General features: G+C 44.4%; 1 protein-coding gene across 1 annotated transcript in view; it reads right to left on the minus strand.

Moving 5' to 3' along the window:
- Nucleotides 1-2,488: 2,488 nt before the first annotated feature.
- The window catches only part of TEX15 (testis expressed 15, meiosis and synapsis associated), a 247,059-nt gene continuing 229,135 nt past the window's right edge, over nt 2,489-20,412 (minus strand). Inside the window, exons 8-10 of the mRNA XM_077274002.1 lie at nt 19,996-20,063; nt 16,757-17,715; nt 2,489-2,727 (exon numbers count right to left, since the gene is read on the minus strand). Coding sequence (XP_077130117.1) covers nt 2,714-2,727; nt 16,757-17,715; nt 19,996-20,063 — 1,041 coding nt within the window. The 3' untranslated portion in view covers nt 2,489-2,713. The remainder of the gene's footprint in view (nt 2,728-16,756; nt 17,716-19,995; nt 20,064-20,412) is intronic.

A 20,412-nucleotide genomic window follows, 5' to 3' on the forward strand; every position in this document is an offset into this window, starting at 1 on the left:
TTGTTTAGTCGTATGATGAAAAAACATAGTTTTTTGCAACATTTTATATTTTTTTCAGTGTTCACAGAAGGGGTTAACACTGGGTTAAGTCGGGTAGTTCCGTGCGGCGATACTAAATATGCGTACTTTATCTGCAGAGAAATTGCAGAAACAGTGCAATTCCCCAACTGTTTTATGTAAATCTAACCTGGAATTATGATTCTCCATGTCATTACGAGTTCGTCGATACCAAACATGTATAGGTTCTATTTTATTTGAGTGCTGAAAAAAAATTTCAAAGTGTGTAAAATAGAAAAAGTCGCCATTCTCCGTGACCTGTAGCATCTCTATTTTTCATGATGGGGCTGGAGGAGGGCTTATATTGTGCGCGCCGCGCTTTAGTTTTTATTGATACCACTTTGGGGTAGATACTATGTTTTGACTGACCGTTATTGCATTTTAATGCAATGCTGTGGCGACCAAAAAAATATAATTCTGGCGTTTTGATCTTATCTCTAATTACACCATTTACCGATCAGATTAATTATTTTTATATATTGACAGATCGGGCGATTCTGGAGGTGGTGATACCAAATATGTTGTTTGGTTTTTTTTATAGTTTTATTTCAAATGGGGTGTGATTTAAACTATATTTTTAAAATCTATTTTAAACCTTTTTTTTAAATTACTTTTTACTGGCTTCAATAGTCTTCTTGGGAGACTAGAAGCCGATGGGCGGGAGTTTATGACGCGTTTCCGGTGCGGGTATGTTAAATGCTGCTGTCAGAGATTGACCACAGCATTTAAGATGTTAACAGCCGTGGGTGGATCGGTGAAAAGTCGCAGGCTCCTCCCCGGAACCCGCATCAATCAGGAGGAGGCGACCTTGGACGAGCCTATACATTTTTACCTTGTCCCAGTATGGGACATCTATGTTTCCTGATGATCTCATACTTTGCAATGCTTTTAAATTGCAGGGCATCAGATCAGCGTCTTGCAGGCAGGGAGGAGGCATTTCAGCTCCTATTCTCAGAGAGCTTAAAGGCCAAGGCCATCGTCCCTGGGTGACCTTGCAGCCATCTTTCATCCCGGGGTCAGATCCCGGGGTCACCATAGAGACTGTCGGCACAACGCAATGGCAAACACGTTGTGATCATGGGAGCAGAGAGGGAGCTACCACCCTCTGCGATGCCCATTGTTGTCACTGTCACTACTGACAGCAGCATCAGAGGGGCTAAAAGCCCACGATCAATGCTAGCAGGGCGTCACCTCTCATACTGAGTTGACACCCACATTTGATCGTGCCGATGCTTGGCGTGAGCTCGTGCGATCCCACAGCACTATAGATATACGCCACATGTTGGGAAGGGGAAAGGAAAGAAGTGTGTAAAGATAGAAGACACAACCTTCAAAGAAATCAAGCATTTTGGAAATTAAGAAAAGTAAACACTAGGGTTGAGCGACCTTTAGTGTTTTTTGGGTCAAGTCGGGTTTTGTGAAACCCGACTGTCTTAAAAGTCGAGTGAAAAAAATATCTCTCTCTCTCTCTCCCCTCCATCCCAGAACAGAAATTTCGATTTGCACATTCCAAATCGCTACTGCGCACGAGCGATAACATGACGATAGGCGTTCACTCCCCTAACACCTATGTCATCACTCTGCCCACGCTCATTCATTGGCTGAAAAAATGGCGCTAATCGCGTCATACGAAACGCGACTTTGGCGCCAAGATCGCGTACCGCATGGCCGACCCCACGCAGGGATTGGGTCGGGTTTCATGAGACGCCGACTTTGCCAAAAGTCGGCGACTTATGAAAATGAACGACCCGTTTCGCTCAACCCTAGTAAACACTGAATCAGAAGGCAAACATTTTAATAAAGTTTACAATACTAATAACAATACCACACACAATACAACCACTCACCGATTCATCAAACCTACATAATAAAGATGACCTGCTAATAGTTGTTACCACATTTTACTGTCTTTATAAGTATCACAGCAGCTCTAGAATGTAGTCTTTATGTTGTTTTTTTATCTATTTTGAAACACTACTGCTTTTGACAGAACAAACTTGACATTTCAGTCTGTCTTAAAATATTGTGCACAGGGCAACAAGCTCAGAGTACAAAACCAGTGCTAAAACTACATATAAATTATGCAGAAGGAATCAATGAAGAAAGTAATGCAATAAAAGGAACAAATAATGTCATGTCAAATGCACACAGGTTGCTGGGGAGAGGATGTATGCCTACAAGAAAGTGATGATGCCTATTACAGTCAGTTACTTCTATAAAATCATACAATGGCTTTAAAATATAAAACATTAAGTTACAATGAAGAATGTGTTTAAGTAGGAAAGATGGATATGCTTCTTAGACCAGCTAATTATCCTTACTGCTCAGTTCACAGATCTGGGGGTATGACCTAGAATAATGGCCGAACAGATGGAACTTGCTAACATTTCACCCGAGAAGAGCTGACACAAGTGTTCATTCAGTTTTTTTTATATAAGACAGTAAAGGCATAACAATAATTTCTAAACCATGAAATCTTTGAGATCTCTTAGAGTAACAATTAGAAAACAAATATAATGTGACTCATTAGAAACACATATAAAATAGTTCTGGACACTTTATAAGCGTGCCCTGAGGAACACTAGAACATTAGAAAATATAAAAAAAACACAGATATGGCATCCACCGAGTGTTGTCCTGTCTCGTCTTCTTTATATTATTGCCAAGAAGCTGCAAAACAATGAAAATAATAAAATCATTATTTAAAAAAAAAATAGAGTAAGTCAAAACCACAAGGAGATTTCATTGTGAGAGGGAGGAATTTTTGAAGTCAGTTTTGTTTGCCTTTCTTCTCCCCAAATGTTATCAAAATCTTACATGATATTTGGTAAACGTGAGTCAACTTTGAATTAATGCTGTTTAGGACTAATGTACATTTTAATCAATAGATCTTAGAGTTAAAATAAGTTCTACAATTAGACGTGTGAAAAAAAAATGTTCCTGAACAGAGATAATGTGACCCTGCATTAAGAGAGTATACAGACAACATAGCAGTGGGTTGTAGCTGGTGACGTCTGTGAGGTAAAACATTACCCTGCCTGTTTTATCACATAGGCAAGTGTTTCTGTTCTGACTTGAGTCCCCTGAAGTCATCAAGTCATTGAAGTAGAAGTTCCGGCTGCCGTTGAGCTCATACAGAAGCACTTGCCCATGTGATAAAACAGGCAGGATAATATTTTACCTCACAGAAAGGATCAGCTGAGATCTCATGCTGTCCTGTCTGTATCCTCTCTTTTGCTTCCTCCGCTGCCCAGTAGATGTGATATGTTCAGACCATGCTCCTGCACACATAAAGGTAGACAGCGCCCAAACTCGAGTGTTCAGTCATGCGATAAAATGTATTCCGCCATCAATATATACTAGCTTTCAACCTGTTGTAGGGCTTTATCAAGTACCCTGTTCCTGCACGGTCAGACACGGCCATTACACAGTACATAGCAGGGAGACATTTATAAGATTATCTCAGCACAGGAACATTGTTTTAACACATTCAATTTTGGAACTTATTATTTTTCTAAGATCAATTGATTAAAATGTACTTTCTTCATGGGAAAACCCCTTTAACCTTTCCCTCCTAATAGAGTGAGTTTGCCTGTTTTTATTTTTACAAGTCACAGTTCATAAGGCTGGGACTACATGATGAGGAAAAGCTATTTTTGCACAAGTTGAGGATCCGAAAACAAATGTACAACCTGTGTGAAACTCATAACTTGCATGAAACTCACAGGCGCATTCAGTTTGCATTGAAGTTTGCAACCAGCAACAGAAAGTCATAGTGCAATGTGACCATAGGAAATCTGAATCTCATTTAGGTTAAGGTCCAGCAAAGCGGATGGGACTTATTGAAGTTTCTTACCCACTGGTCTCTGCTCCCTCGCTCTTTCCTTACAATGTGCACCGACAGTGCGCTCTTTTGTCGGCTCATCACTCCTGATCAGAACCGGTAAGAGAGCATATTTTCACAATGCACTGAAAAGAAAAGTGCACAGTGACAAAATCCTACTGAGCATACGTCGGAATTGACAACCAACTTATGTTCAATACAGTAGGGGCTATCCCAGACCCTGAAACGAAGGTCACTGATGAAACTTTGCTTCAAAGAGGGGCAGTGGCTGCAGGTTATATAGCAGATTTACTTGCTATAAGCGCCGACCACAGGGTGGCGCTCACAGCAAGCCTGCACTGACAACCATAGAGGTCTCCAGGAGAATTCAGGTTGTCATGCCAATACACTGGTGACTCGCAGGGGTCACCGGTTTGTGTATTTCTGGCCCGATGGCCAGAAGCATGATTTAAATGTCGCTGTCAGTTTGACAGCGGCATTTAACTAGTTAATAGCTGCGGGTGGATCGCGATTCCACCCGTGGCTATTGCGGGCACATATCAGCTGTTCAAAACAGCTGACATGTCCCCGGCAATATGTGGGCTCACCGCCGGAGCCCACATCATAGTGAGGGACCCCAACATCGGCATACTATTATGCCCGATGTCGTCAGTAAGGGGTTAATCAACCTGACTGTTAAACACAGTAATGAGAAAAATAATTTTTTCAGTCACCAATCCTTCCCATAAAATGTAATAAGAAACGACCAAAACATTAAATCTACACTAAATTTGTATCAATAAAGCTGTCATGTTATGTAAAAAAAGAGGCCCTCACACAGCTCAATCCCCCCCAAAAAATAAAATGTTACGGGTCTTGAAAAACAAAACCCCAAAATCCTTGGCGGAAGTACATTTTTTTTCATAATTTCTCAGCACTTGGAATTTTATTTCCATTTTTTCAGTGCATTGAATGTTAAAATGAATGGTGTCATTCAAAATTACAACTCGTCCCTCAAAAAACAAGCTTGCATATGGTTGACGGACAAAATAAAAAAAAATATGGCTCTTTTGGAGAAACGAAAGCGTAAAAAGGAAAATATTGCAGTATTTAAGAGGTAAAAGTTGAAAATCATATTATCATAATTAGATAGGTTTTGTTTTTATTTTCCCTAATTATACTGTACACTACTCACAAAAAGTTAGGAACATTTGGCTTTCGGCAAAATTTATGGAAAACGTAAAAAGTTCACACTACAATGATATTTTATCATCTCAAACATTATATTGAAACAAAAGCCAATATATATCAACAAAAAATGTCATTGTCTCACTAACATGTCATGAGGCCTTGAGCATCAATTACAGCTTAACAACGACATCCCATGCTGTTCACAAGTCAAGTTATTGTCTGCTGAGGCATGGCATCCCACTCTTCTTGATGTCATTGATTTTCTTAGGTACAGAGTTAGGAGCCTCTACACGGCAACTCAGCTAATCCGATAGGTTTTCTATGGGATTCAGGTCTGGAGAAAGTACTGACCATTCCATTTGAGGTACCCCACACTCCATCAGCTGTTCCCTAACTATGTGACCTTGATGAGCTAGAGCATTGTCGTCCATGAAAATGAAATTAGGCCTGTGTTGTTCATACAGAGGCACAATGACTGGATTAATGATGGTATTCAAGTAGTAGGGGCTCTTCATTGTACCATTCAAAAACTGTCGGGCAGTTCTATATTGACTAGACACATCTGCTCACACTGCAACACCACCGCCAAAGGCTCGTCTGGTGACAACAGTGGCTGATGCATAGCGATCTTCTTGACGTCTCCAACAAAGCTTGTGGCCATAATTTCTGATCAGTGCAAATCGACTTTTATCAGTGTACAGCAATGAGGAAGGTACTCTTGTAGGTCATCTAGCATGCAGACCACACTGATGTAAATGGTTTTGAATGGTCTGACATGACACTTGGGTGACTCGTCCTTAAGTGTGCCTTGAGTTAAGTGGCATTCATCATGCGGTCCGAAGGACATTGTTTACAATGAAGCTGTTTTCAGTGGGGGATGTGGTCAAAGGACGTCCAGTTCTCTGCCTTACTGAGACTCTTCCAGTCTCTATATCTCTGTTGCAACCTGCTGATGACACTATGTGACACTTTAACCCCTTCACCCCGAAGCCTGTTTTTAACTTCCTGACCCGGCCATTTTTTTAAATTCTGACCACTGTCACTTTATGAGGTCATAACTCTGAAACGCTTCAACGGATACTGGTCATTCTGACACTGTTTTCTCGTGACATAATGTACTTTATGACAGTGGTAAAATTTCTTTGATGTGCCTTTCGTTTATTTGTGGAAAAAAATGGAAATTTGGCGAAAATTTTGAAAATTTTGCAATTTTCAAACTTTTTGTTTTTATGCCTTTAAATTAGAGAGTGATATCACACAAAATAGTCAATATATAATTTTTGTTAGGAAGTTATAAGGGTTAAAAGTTGACCAGCGATTTCTCATTTTCACAACAAAATTTGCAAAACCATTTTTTTTTAGGAACCACCTCACATTTGAAGTGACTTTGAGGGGCCTATATGACAAAAAGTGACACCATTCTAAAAACTGCACCCCTCAAGGTGCTCAAAACCACATTCAAGTTTATTAACCCTTCAGGGGCTTCACAAGAATTTTTGAAATGTTTAAAAAAAATGAACATATAACTTTTTTTCACATAAAAAATTACTTCAGTTCCAATTTGTTTTATTTTACCAAGGGAGAAATCGGACCCCCAAAGTTATTGTACAATTTGTCCTGAGTACGTAGATACCCCATATATGCAGGTAAACCACTGCTTGGGTGCATGGCAGAGCTCGGAAGGGAAGGAGCGCCGTTTGACTTTTCAATGCAAAATTGGCTGGAATTGAGATCAGATGCCATGTCTGCACCTGATGTGACTGAACAGTGGAAACCCCCCAATTCTAACTCCAACCCTAAACCCAACACACCCCTAACCCTAGTCCCAACCCTAACCATAAACCTAACCCCAACACACCCCTAACCCTAATCCCAACCCTAACCACAAACCTAACCCTAACACTCCCCTAACCCTAATCCCAACCGTAACCCTAATTCCATCCTTAACCCTAACTCCAACCCTAATCCTAATTCCAACCCTAACTCTAATCCCAACACTAACCCTAATCCCAACCTTAACTTTAGCGCCAACCCTAACCCTAACTTTAGCCCCAACCCTAACCCCAGCCCCAACCCGAACCCTAAAACAACCCTAACCCCAACTCTAACCCTAATGGGAAAATGGAAATACATTTTTTTATTTTATTATTTTTCCCTAATTAAGGTGGTGATAAAGGGGAGTTTGACTTACTATTTATAGTGGGTTTTTATGTTTGACAGCTGTCACACACTAAAAGACGCTTTTTATTTTAAAAAAATAGTTTTTGCATCACCACATTTTGAGAGTTGTAATTTATCCATATTTTGGCACACAGAGTCATGTGAGGTCTTTTTTTTTGAGGGACGATTGACGTTTTTATTGGTACCATTTTCGGGCACATGACATTTTTTGATAACAGTTTACTCCGATTTTTGGGAGGCAAAATGAACAAAAACAGCAATTCAATTGCTTTTTTTTTTAATATACCATTCCGCTTGTGGTAAAATTGATAAGGCAGCATTATTCTTCGGGTCAGTACGATTACTTATACCTTTTTTTCATGTTTTGGCGCTTTTACACAATTAAAAAAATATTTTATAGAAAAAATTATTTTTGCATCACTGAGAGCTATAACTTTTTTATTTTTCTGCTTATGGAGCTGCATGATGGCTTGTTTTTTGCGGGACAAGATGATGTTTTCAGTGGTACCATTTTTATTTACATCCGTCCGTCTTTTTGATCGCATTTTATTGCACCATTTTTTCGGCGGTATGATGATAAAGCATTGTTTTTTACTTTTTTTTACAGTGCTCAATGAAGGGGTTTACTAGTGGGACAGTTTTATAGAGCGGGTCGTTACGGATGCAGGGATACCAAATATGTGTACTTTTATTGTTTTTTTATTTACCGTATATACTCGAGTATAAGCCGAGATTTTCAGCCCAAATTTTTGGGCTGAAATTGCCCCTCTCGGCTTATACTTGAGTCATGATCGGCGGTGGGGTCGGCGGGTGAGGGGGAGAGAGGTTTGTCATATACTCACCTAGTCCCGGCTCTCCTGGCGCTCCCCCTGCCTGTCCCACGGTCTTCGGCGCCGCAGCTCTTCCCCTGTTCAGTGGTCACGTGGGACAGCTCATTAAAGTTATGAATATGGACTCCACTCCCATAGGGGTGGAGCCGCATATTCATTCCTCTAATCAGCAGTAACGGTGACAGCTGACAGAGGAAGAGGCTGCGGCACCCGGAGATCAGCTGTCCGGGATAAGGAGCCAGGGACGCCAGGAGCAGGCATGTCATAGTTACCTGTCCGCGTTCCACACGCAGGGCGCTGCTCTGTATTCCGCGTCCTCTTGCTCTGACTGTTCAGGTCAGAGGGCGCGATGACGTACTAGTGTGCGCACCGCCCTCTGCCTGAACAGTGAGTGCGGAGAGACGCCGAGACGGGACGCTGAGGAGCTGCGGGCAGCAAGAGAGGTGAGTATGTCATTTTTTTTTTTTAAAGCAGCAGCAGCATTATATATTGCACAGATTTATATGAAGCATCTATGGGGCCATAATGAACGGTGCAGAGCATTCTATATGGCACAGCTTTATATGGAGCATCTTATGGGGCAATAATGAAGGGTGCAGAGCATTCTATATGGCACAGCTTTATAAGGAGCATCTATGGGGCAATAATGAACGGTGCAGAGCATTATATATGGCACAGCTTTCTATGGAGCATCTATGGGGCCATAATGAACGGTGCAGAGCATTATATATGGCACAGCTTTCTGTGGAGCATCTATGGGGCCATTGTTATGAAATGGTGGTTAAGAGGCCACACTGATATGACCTGGTGGCTAAAATGGGACGAGCTATGAGAAGGTGGTATCTCTACTGACCGCAGTCCCTAATCCTAACAACAACACTAGTAATAGCCGTGGGATGTTCCTGACTCTCCCTAGACACCTCTTCACAGCCTAAGAACTAACTACCCCTAAAGAAGGAAATAGAAAGCCATCTTGCCTCAGAGAAAACCCCAAAAGGAAAGACAGCCCCCCACAAATATTGGCTGTGAGTGAAGAGGGAAATGACGTACACAGAAATGTAATCAGATTTCAGCAAAGGAGGCCAATACTAAACTTGATAGACAGAGAGAAAAGGATACTGTGCGGTCAGTATTAAAAACTACAAAATCCACGCAGAGTTTACAAAAATGAACTCCACACCGACTCACGGTGTGGAGGGGCAAATCTGCTTTCCCAGAGCTTCCAGCTAGCCTGAATATGACATAGTGACAAGCTGGACAAAAAGAGACAAATTTGCAGAGCAATAGAGTCCAAGCAAATGGACAAACAAGAACTAGCAAAAACTTATCTTTTGCTGACAAGGACAGGCCATATGAGAAATCCAAGGAGAGAACCAAATCCAACCAAGAACATTGACAGCTGGCATGAACTAAAGCCCAGAGCAGGTTTAAATAACAAACCCAGGCAAGGCGATTAGTGAAGGCAGCTGCCACAGCTACCCAAAGGAGCAGCAGTTCCACTTGAAACCACCAGAGGGAGCCCAAGGGCAGAACTCACAAAAATACCATTAGCAACCACAGGAGGGAGCTCCAGAACGGAATTCACAACAGGCCATATGTAACAACTCTGCTGGCATCACGGCATGGCCTCACATCTCGCACACTATCTTACCCACTGCTCCAGGTCATGTTGTGGTTTCTGTTTCTTGCCAGCACCATGTTCTATGTCTCTGCTCTCCTGCATGCTTCATGGCTGTGTGTGTATAGGGGGCCGGCGCCTGAACTCTCTGGTTCTTATAGGAATCAGGTGCATCTGTCCAATCTGTTCCTGACCAATTACCAAGAGGCCTCCAGTATATAGTGCAGCTCCACCCAGTGTTCTGGGCCTGTGCAATGTGTTAGCTCAGTTAGTGTCTTGCTTCTGAGTTTGCCTGGCCTTTCTCTGAGTTACTCCCTCTCTGGAGGATTCTCTGTGTTATTTCCTTGGTCTTGTTTTCCGCCCACCAGGAGGCAGTATATCCTGGTCCCAGTGTCTTTGTCCTTGTGTCTTGTTCCATTGCCTTGTCTGTACTTAGTCTTATCTCTGTCTCCTAGTCTTTGGCTTCCTTCCCTGTTGTCTTTCCTTGTATTCTCAGTCTGCTTACACTCCTCACTCTTGCAGCTCTGCCTGCTCTGAACCTTTGTTACTTTACCTCTGCTCCTCACTTCTGCGTTTCTGCTCCTTTCTTCTCAGCTTATCTTCTGCTGTTGCAGTTATCCCTTGCTGCAGCTTCTCTCCACATTCCTTGTGGCTCTGCTCAACTTTGCTGCAGAGACCTCTCCCGCAGCTCCTCTCCGCTCCTTGCGGTTCTACCTGGCTCCGCTCCTTGCGGTTCTACCTGGCTCCGCTCCTTGCGGTTCTACCTGGCTCCGCTCCTTGCGGTTCTACTTCTCCTGCACTTGGCTCCGCCGCCAGCTCTTGGCTCCGCCTCCTGCCTGTCTGCACTTGGCTCCGCCTCCAGCTCTTGGCTCCGCCTCCTGCCTGTCTGCACTTGGCTCCGCCTCCAGCTCTTGGCTCCACCTCCTGCCTGTCTGCACTTGGCTCCGCCTCCAGCTCTTGGCTCCGCCTCCTAAGGTTTTGCACTTGGCTCCGCCTCCTGCTCTTGGCTCCGCCTCCTGCATTTCTGTTCTTGGCTCTAGCTCCTGTGCTTTCGCTCTGCATCCGCTCTTGCGGTCTTTATCTACTTATTCCTAGGTCCTCGTGTCTGAACAGGTTCTTACCTGTTCTACATACCTGCCTGCAGACCGGTCCCTACCGGTTCTTCCAGTGTACCAGTCTTGTCTACCAGTCCTGCCAGAGAGCCAGCCGTGCCCGCCTGCCTACCAGAGAGCCAGCCGTGCCCGCCTGCCTGACAGTGTTCCTGTTGTACCCGTCTGCCTGCCTATGTGCCAGCCGTGCCCACTTGCTTGTCTATGTTCCGTTCCCCGGTGGGATCAGCAGCCACAACCAGACTCCACCCTGGAGTGGTACCTGGTAGCTCCCTATTGCACAAGTCTGACCTCACCATCAGAGGCTCCAGCGAACACCTAGGAAGCTACTTAGTTACGCCCCTTCCAGGGAGGTTTGGTCTGTGGCACAGTGGGGCCACACATACCCCCGCGTGCTCACGCCTTCCAGTCAGGGCGTGAGCGTGACAGTTTGCACAGGCCATGGTCCCCGCTGAGTCCCATGTGCCTTCGCTCTCGGAACAAGATGAACTCTCTTCTTGCCAGTATTGGCCTCCGAGGGAAATGTTTACCCAGTCTGAAAGCCAATCCTTCACTGCTCCATCCCCAATTGTCATCTCCAATGAGCTGTTGGATGAACTTCAAGCCTGCGCTCCTAATGACGAATCCATGCCAGCAGATCCTCCATGCTACTATGGGGATCCAAAGCAATGTCGTGTGTTCCTGGAGCGGTGCTTGCGTTATTTCAAGTGGCATGCTCCCCAATTCCCCACTGACTGGTTGAAAGTAGGTTTCTTAATGGCCTACCTAAGAGGAGATGCTTTGATGTGGTGCGACCCCCTTTGGGAAGCAGGGGACCCCATCATCTCGAATCTGCCGGCCTTCCTGGTGGCTTTCTGTAAAGCCTTCGATGAGCCAAGTACTGCATCTCCTGAAAAGTCTTCCCCTCCAAGCTCACAGAGATGGTCCAGACGAAAGAAACCTGTAGGTAAACCGTCGCTTCCGTCCATGACCACCCAAGACTCACCTGTTCCACAACCTGCCGAAGCAGCCACCCAAGCAAGATCCGAGAGGTCTAATGAAAGGGGGCTGGCAAATCTGCAGCCTGAATCTGGTGCTGAGATTGAAATACGGCATCCCTGTGGTTGTAAAGAACATTCAGATGGTCTTTGCCCTGTGAAGCTTGTACTCCAAAACCCTGGGCCAGTAGGAGAGGCTGTCCCTGGTGAGAGTACTTCCTTCCCATCAAAGTTAATGACTGTTTCTCTGCCTTCTGGGAGCTTTGGTGTGTCTAAGCCGCCTGTCATACGGAGTCGGTGTATGGTCTCCGTTCTTCAGCTCCAGAACCCGGTGTGGGCGTTGCCTGATAATGGCCTAACCCTGCTAAAGAGCAGTCTAGTCCTACAAGGACAACTACAGCTCCAAGTTGGAGCCTTATACACAAAGAAGTTTGTCTTCCACATGCTGTCTGTTATGCCCATGGGTCATTCTAAGCCAAGGACTCTACCACCCGCTCTGGTCAAGAGTTGCAGTAAGGTACTTCGTTTGAACTTACCCAGTCTTGAGAAGTGTCTGGTTCCCATGTGTCAAAGACACTCAGCAGTGTCATCTTCTTCAGCTGGTCTGCTAGTCGTGGAGACAAGGTGTGCTGACGTCACCGAAGATGGGGAAACGGTGACTATGTCTCCACACATCTCCAGCGACTATACCAGTAAACACTTAGTCGTCGAGTCAAGGTGTGCTAATGTCACCGAAGATGGGGAAGCGGTGACTATCTCTCCACACATCTCCAACGACTATACCTGTATTCCGTTCCTAGGAACATCCCCGCCATTTGGACAATTTCTTCTGGATAACAGGCAGAGGATAGTTCCTATGTTTATACCTTCAGCGTCCTTGTGGCCGGCTGGTGAAGACTTCAAAACAGAAGTTTGTTCACCTCAATTTTTCTCTGACCCGGTGGAGCTGATGCTCTCCACACTCATCTCTAATGACTTTTCCTATGTTCAGTATCCAGGAACTTCTCTGCTACCTGTTGGGCTAAAGTTGAACCCCGTGGGAGGGTTTCCAGTTTCCAAGTGTCTGGCTGGTGAAGATGTTAAGTCGGTAGCTTCCAAGTCCCTGCTTCTTGTCTACCCTGAGGAGATGGTCCAGTTCATTGAGAAAGCTAACCCCATTGGGTACAATGAGACTTTGCTATCCAAGATTTCTGATGAAGCTAACCCTGCAGAGCACAAAGAGACTTTGTTTTCTGAGATTCCTGGTGGCCCGCCTGCCGCCTTCTACCCTGAAGATGTCATGTTGGCCTGGACTATGTGTGCTCCCATCCTTCTTCTACAAGTTATTCTGGCGGGCTTGAAGAAGAGGGGCCGTAAAGGGGGGGGTACTGTAACAACTCTGCTGGCATCACGGCATGGCCTCACATCTCGCACACTATCTTACCCACTGCTCCAGGTCATGTTGTGGTTTCTGTTTCTTGCCAGCACCATGTTCTATGTCTCTGCTCTCCTGCATGCTTCATGGCTGTGTGTGTATAGGGGGCCGGCGCCTGAACTCTCTGGTTCTTATAGGAATCAGGTGCATCTGTCCAATCTGTTCCTGACCAATTACCAAGAGGCCTCCAGTACATAGTGCAGCTCCACCCAGTGTTCTGGGCCTGTGCAATGTGTTAGCTCAGTTAGTGTCTTGCTTCTGAGTTTGCCTGGCCTTTCTCTGAGTTACTCCCTCTCTGGAGGATTCTCTGTGTTATTTCCTTGGTCTTGTTTTCCGCCCACCAGGAGGCAGTATATCCTGGTCCCAGTGTCTTTGTCCTTGTGTCTTGTTCCATTGCCTTGTCTGTACTTAGTCTTATCTCTGTCTCCTAGTCTTTGGCTTCCTTCCCTGTTGTCTTTCCTTGTATTCTCAGTCTGCTTACACTCCTCACTCTTGCAGCTCTGCCTGCTCTGAACCTTTGTTACTTTACCTCTGCTCCTCACTTCTGCGTTTCTGCTCCTTTCTTCTCAGCTTATCTTCTGCTGTTGCAGTTATCCCTTGCTGCAGCTTCTCTCCACATTCCTTGTGGCTCTGCTCAGCTTTGCTGCAGAGACCTCTCCCGCAGCTCCTCTCCGCTCCTTGCGGTTCTACCTGGCTCCGCTCCTTGCGGTTCTACCTGGCTCCGCTCCTTGCGGTTCTACCTGGCTCCGCTCCTTGCGGTTCTACTTCTCCTGCACTTGGCTCCGCCGCCAGCTCTTGGCTCCGCCTCCTGCCTGTCTGCACTTGGCTCCGCCTCCAGCTCTTGGCTCCGCCTCCTGCCTGTCTGCACTTGGCTCCGCCTCCAGCTCTAGGCTCCGCCTCCTGCGGTTTTGCACTTGGCTCCGCCTCCTGCTCTTGGCTCCGCCTCCTGCATTTCTGTTCTTGGCTCTAGCTCCTGTGCTTTCGCTCTGCATCCGCTCTTGCGGTCTTTATCTACTTATTCCTAGGTCCTCGTGTCTGAACAGGTTCTTACCTGTTCTACATACCTGCCTGCAGACTGGTCCCTACCGGTTCTTCCAGTGTACCAGTCTTGTCTACCAGTCCTGCCAGAGAGCCAGCCGTGCCCGCCTGCCTACCAGAGAGCCAGCCGTGCCCGCCTGCCTGACAGTGTTCCTGTTGTACCCGTCTGCCTGCCTATGTGCCAGCCGTGCCCACTTGCTTGTCTATGTTCCGTTCCCCGGTGGGATCAGCAGCCACAACCAGACTCCACCCTGGAGTGGTACCTGATAGCTCCCTATTGCACAAGTCTGACCTCACCATCAGAGGCTCCAGCGAACACCTAGGAAGCTACTTAGTTACGCCCCTTCCAGGGAGGTTTGGTCTGTGGCACAGTGGGGCCACACATACCCCCGCGTGCTCACGCCTTCCAGTCAGGGCGTGAGCGTGACACCATACTGAATGGTGCAGAGCATTATATATGGCACAGCTTTCTATGGAGCATCTATGGGGCCATAATGAACGGTGCAGAGCATTATATATGGCACAGCTTTATGTGGAGCATCTATGGGGCCATAATGAACGGTGCAGAGCATTCTATATGGCACAGCTTTATGTGGAGCATCTATGGGGCCATAATGAACGGTGCAGAGCATTCTATATGGCACACCTTTATATGGAGCATCTTATGGGGCAATAATGAACGGTGCAGAGCATTCTATATGGCACAGCTTTATAAGGAGCATCTATGGGGCAATAATGAACGGTGCAGAGCATTATATATGGCACAGCTTTCTATGGAGCATCTATGGGGCCATAATGAACGGTGCAGAGCATTATATATGGCACAGCTTTCTGTGGAGCATCTATGGGGCCATACTGAACGGTGCAGAGCATTATATATGGCACAGCTTTCTATGGAGCATCTATGGGGCCATAATGAACGGTGCAGAGCATTATATATGGCACAGCTTTATGTGGAGCATCTATGGGACCATAATGACCGGTGCAGAGCATTCTATATGGCAGTTTTATATGGAGCATCTATGGGGCCATACTGAACGGTGCAGAGCATTATATATGGCACAGCTTTCTATGGAGCATCTATGGGGCCATAATGAACAGTGCAGAGCATTACATATGGCACAGCTTTCTATGGAGCATCTATGGGGCCATAATGAACGGTGCAGAGCATTATATATGGCACAGATTTCTATGGAGCATCTATGGGGCCATAATGAACGGTGCAGAGCATTATATATGGCACAGCTTTATGTGGAGCATCTATGGGACCATAATGACCGGTGCAGAGCATTATATATGGCACAGCTTTATATGGAGCATCTATGGGGCCATAATGAATGGTATGGAGCATCTTTTTTTATTTTTTAAATTCACCGGTAGCTGCTGTATTTTCCACCCTAGGCTTATACTCGAGTCAATAAGTTTTCCCAGTTTTTTGTGGCAAAATTAGGGGGGTTGGCTTATTCTCGGGTCGGCTTATACTCGAGTATATACGGTACATAAATAAATGGATTTATTGGAAAAATATTTATTTTTGTTAAATTGGGGATTTAAAAAAAAAAATATTTTTACACATTCTAATTTTTTTTAAAAAACTTTATAACATTGTCCCAGGTTGGGACCTCACTACATCAAGTCAGATCTCTGATCTGACACTTTGCATACCACAGTGTCAGATCAGCAATCTGACAGGCAGTGTAGGCTTGCTGGCGCCTGCCCTTAGCAGGCCCTGACAAGCCACCTCACTGAAGGACCTGGAAGGACCCCGCAGCCATCTTGGAGCCGGGGGTCTCCATGGAGACCACCAGAACAACGCAATCACATTGCGCTGTCCCGGTGGGAGCGCGCAGGGAGACCCCTCCCTGCGCGATTGTTCTCTATGCCGCTGGCACTACTGACAGTGGCATCAGAGGGGTTAAATGCCCACGATCAGCGCCAGCACCAATCTTGGGCATTGCTGCGGGGTGTCAGCTGTCACATACAGCTGGCACCAGCACACAATCACCGCGACGCTCACTGTGAGACCGCGCCGCTGTACTAGTACTGCTGTTTGCGGGAACGAAGTTCCCGCAGAGCAGTACTAGTACGGCGCATGTCTGGAAGGAGTTAAGCTCAGTGGCCACTTCCGTCTGAGAATTTCCTACTCAGGTACTGTTGAACCAGTTAGGAGTCGTCTTGGTCTTATGATGTCAAGATGTGAACAGCGTGATGAGGAGTGTTTAAATACAAATTTTAATTGATTGGACAATTCATGAACTAAACACCTGTTGTGAATTTTGCCATTAAGCTCCTTGTTAGGGAACAGCAAATTGTGCAAAAAATACTGAAACATTAAACAGTTGGACATTCAAAAGTTCAGAGAAGGTCACATTACGTTCACCAGAATAGGTTAGATTGCATTTTAGGTTCATCCTGAAATTTTGCGTGAAAGCCAAATATCCCTAACTTTTTGTGAGTAATGTATTTGAGAAAGGTTTTTCTTTATCATAAACTCCTCCTGAAATCCATATTTACTTACCCCATGGCCAGCCAGTATTTGCAGGAGATCTGTAAGAGTATGGACTTTGCACCGAATTCTGATTTGAAGAAGAGGATGCATCTGTGTAATGGTATGGCATATTGGTACCAAATGGGCCAGCAGCTGAATACATAGGCATTTGTATCTGTCCACTAAAACCAATGTAAGGTTGGTTTGTAATATAGGAATTTGAGACTGGAAATGCAGATGGCTGGTTGTATAGATTAGTTGACTGTGTACTGTAAGAAACATTTGCGTATCCTTGAGTATTACTGTCATGCTGGTACCAATTATATACGGGATATTGCCAAGGATTGGCAGAAACAGGCAAACCTGGATACTGGCTAGTGGATCTTGACTGAATATCCCAGCGTGTAGATTTATCCTTCTGACGTGTTTCAGTCCCAGTAGCTGAGTCTTTCTGTAGTTCTTGTCCTCCAGCAGCAGGATTTTGTTTCTTTGTGCTTTCCTGTTCATCTGACATGCTAATATCCATGGAGCACATGCTTAAGGTACTTATGTTGTCATCTAATGAAGAATCTTTCTCTTCGGAGAACTCATCCCTTGCTCTCTCATCTTGAATGTCAGATTCTGTGCTGCCTTTATCTGATCCAATAGAATTAATAGATTCTGGGGATCTATTAACACATTTAGTATCTGCCTGAGGTTGATCCTTGGAATCCAAAGTAAAGTTACCTGTGTCTGTAATAGATGAGGCTGGTGAACATTTGCCAGCAAAAGAATGATCTCTCTTTATCTTACTCTGGTCAGATGGACTCGTTTCGCTGTTCTTCACATTTAGCCTTTTCATTTCTGAAGCAGTAAGTAAATCATCTTTTCTATATTTCAGACTTGCATGTAAAAGTAACTTGCTTTTCTTCTGTTGTAAACCTCTCACAAAATCCATTTTCACAGATTTTTGGTCTTTGCGTTGTGGTTCAATGGTAACTTTGCTTGGTCTGAAAAACCAAATACATAATGATAAAGATCAAGCATCAGCACTCCAGTACACTCTGTATGTTCTACCCAGCAGACAATAAAGAACACAAATTATATTGAGTTAGTTCCGATCTTACTGACGCTTTGTGATATCCCAAAAAGTTGTTTGCGGCATAGCTTGTCATTCAGCTAGGAAAGAAATAGCCAATAGCAGAACACTGCACCCTGGTACATTTATTAATGATTGATCTTCTGTATGCTCTTAAACTCTAAATTCTGCTCGTGTACCTTTTGGATGCTTTTTTATATTTGACCCTGAAAAATCGGACAACTCTTGTACCTTGTCTTCTTGACTCCCAGCACTTTACCCCAGCTATCTTCCTGGTCATGTCTTTGCTTATTGATTCTTTCATTGTCTGTCTGTCTGGTACTGATTTGGCTTGCTGATAATTCTACTGTCAACCCACTCCACTGTAAATCGGCTACTTCGTGGATGTAAGCCGGGGACTCTGCAATTAAGCAAAGGGCTCTGCATGGGGCAAAATTATGAAAACATGGGACATATTAAAGAGACATTGTCTCCAGGCATTTACCTCTGCACTCTGCTGCCTTCATAGTCCCAGCTTCATTGCACGTCATTGTCTCATGGTTTTCAGCCTGGACAGTCGCATCATGGCACCGTTCAGGTTGTAAACCAGATTTCACACAGATGGATTACGGCATGGGACAGTATGGCTAATCTTCACTTCGGACAGGTGAGAGATATGGCTGGTAGCAAGGGGGGACAATATCTCTGACTCCTTCCAAGGCAATTAATATCAACCCACAGCTGTCTGTTATCCTTTGCTGGCTTGAATTTCTAAGGGGGAGACAATGATGAGAGGGGCCTTCAGCAGCCGGTGCCTGGAAACAGTGATAACTGTACTGCTTTTCCCAGGCGCCGGTTACGTGTCATACGGATACATGGATGGCACACGGATATAACACATGGACAGCAAACATGGATACACAGATGTCACATACATAAATACGGACACGGACCACAGATCCCACTAGTACTGCTTCTTCCTGTACAGGAATCACCATCACATGTGAAGGAGGCCTAAAGGACGATTTATCTTGGTAGCATCAGAGAAATACAGAAGAGCAGAGACTGGTTGAATCCAGCAAACTGGTACACTTAAAGGAATATTCCCATCTCCAAGATCCTATTCCAATATTTAGTAGGCGTAATAATAATAATATTAGCAAATACCTCCAATTCGAAATGTAGTATAGTTTTTTCTGATTTGCTATGTCTCTTTCCTCAGGGGAAGTCATTGCAGGACCTTAGGTATCCAAGGTTACGACAACTAGCAACTAGCTGTTACTTTTATTAGTTAGTAGGCATAACCATGGATACCTAAGCTCCTGCAATGCCTGCACATGAAGAAAGAGACATAGTAAATCAGAAAAACTATACTACATTTCTAATTGGAGGTATTTGCTAATATTATTATTACACCTACTACATATTGGAATAGGATCTTGGAGATGGGAATATTCCTTTAAGTGTACCAGTTCGCTGGATCCAACAAGTCTCTGTTCTTCTGTATGTCTCCGATACTACCAAGATAAATTGTACTTTAGACCTCCTTCACACGTCATGGTGATTCCTGTACAGGAAAAACTAGTGCTGGTGGGATCTGTGGTCCATGTTTACTGTGCTTTCAAGATGTACAGCAAACTTAGGAAATGGTCCACCTCTGGTAGATAGCTGAGGTAGCCAGTAACCTAGGGAATGAGCAGCAAACATTAGAATTTAAACTCCCTCTGGAGTAAAAGGCTACTCCAGCATTTTTTTTATTGCCCCCTCTGTTAAAAATCAGTAATGTGCTTACAGTGTGTTTGCAGCGCTGCTCCACTCCTGTTTTGCATGATGTGATCCCTATTGTGAGCAGCCAGTTAAAACAGCCTCTTATGTGTGGACTGGTAGTCAGTTTCTCAACGTATGTTTATGAGACTCAGAATGAGACTCTCATAAGATTACATTAAGAAAAGAACTAACGGTCTCGCTGAGAAAAACGGCAAGTCAGAGCTGCAGTCACATGATAAAGGGAAGGGACCAGAGCAGTGCTGGAAACAGCAGAAGACTTAAATAGGTAAGTATTGTAATACACATTCTATACACACATTACCGATTGCTAACAGAGGCGACAATTAAAAAGATGCTTTAACCTTTAATAAAGGGTGAATTGCAAAGTTAAACAACCCCCCTAATGACTTATGTGAACTTAGCTATACAAGTATAACAACAATACCTTAAATGGGAATTCATTTGATTTTCTTCTTTTTCCTTCGTTGGGGACTTTTCAGGGGATGTTAGAATCTAGAAAAAAACACAGCCAAAACAGCTTACAAATATTTTTTTTTAAATGGTATATTTAAAAACCTAAATTTCAATATAGGGTTTGAGAATAGAATGTTAAATATAGCAGCATCACATCTTATACTCCATTTTTTAAATGCTACCTGAAGCAGGTGTGTAGGTGAAATGTATGCCTACATTAGTGGTAACAATTCAACTCAGCCAAGAAGGTGATTTCATAGTGAATTCATGGGAAAAATTCACATCTAAAAAATGGATTTTGCTGAAGATTTTCTGAAAAATTCAAGATTGTGGAAAAATCGGCTGAGTGTGACCCCAGCCTTATAAATTTCCTGCACGTCAGAAAACG

This window comes from Ranitomeya variabilis, chromosome 1 (genome assembly GCF_051348905.1).
Source record: "Ranitomeya variabilis isolate aRanVar5 chromosome 1, aRanVar5.hap1, whole genome shotgun sequence".
NCBI lineage: Eukaryota > Metazoa > Chordata > Amphibia > Anura > Dendrobatidae > Ranitomeya > Ranitomeya variabilis.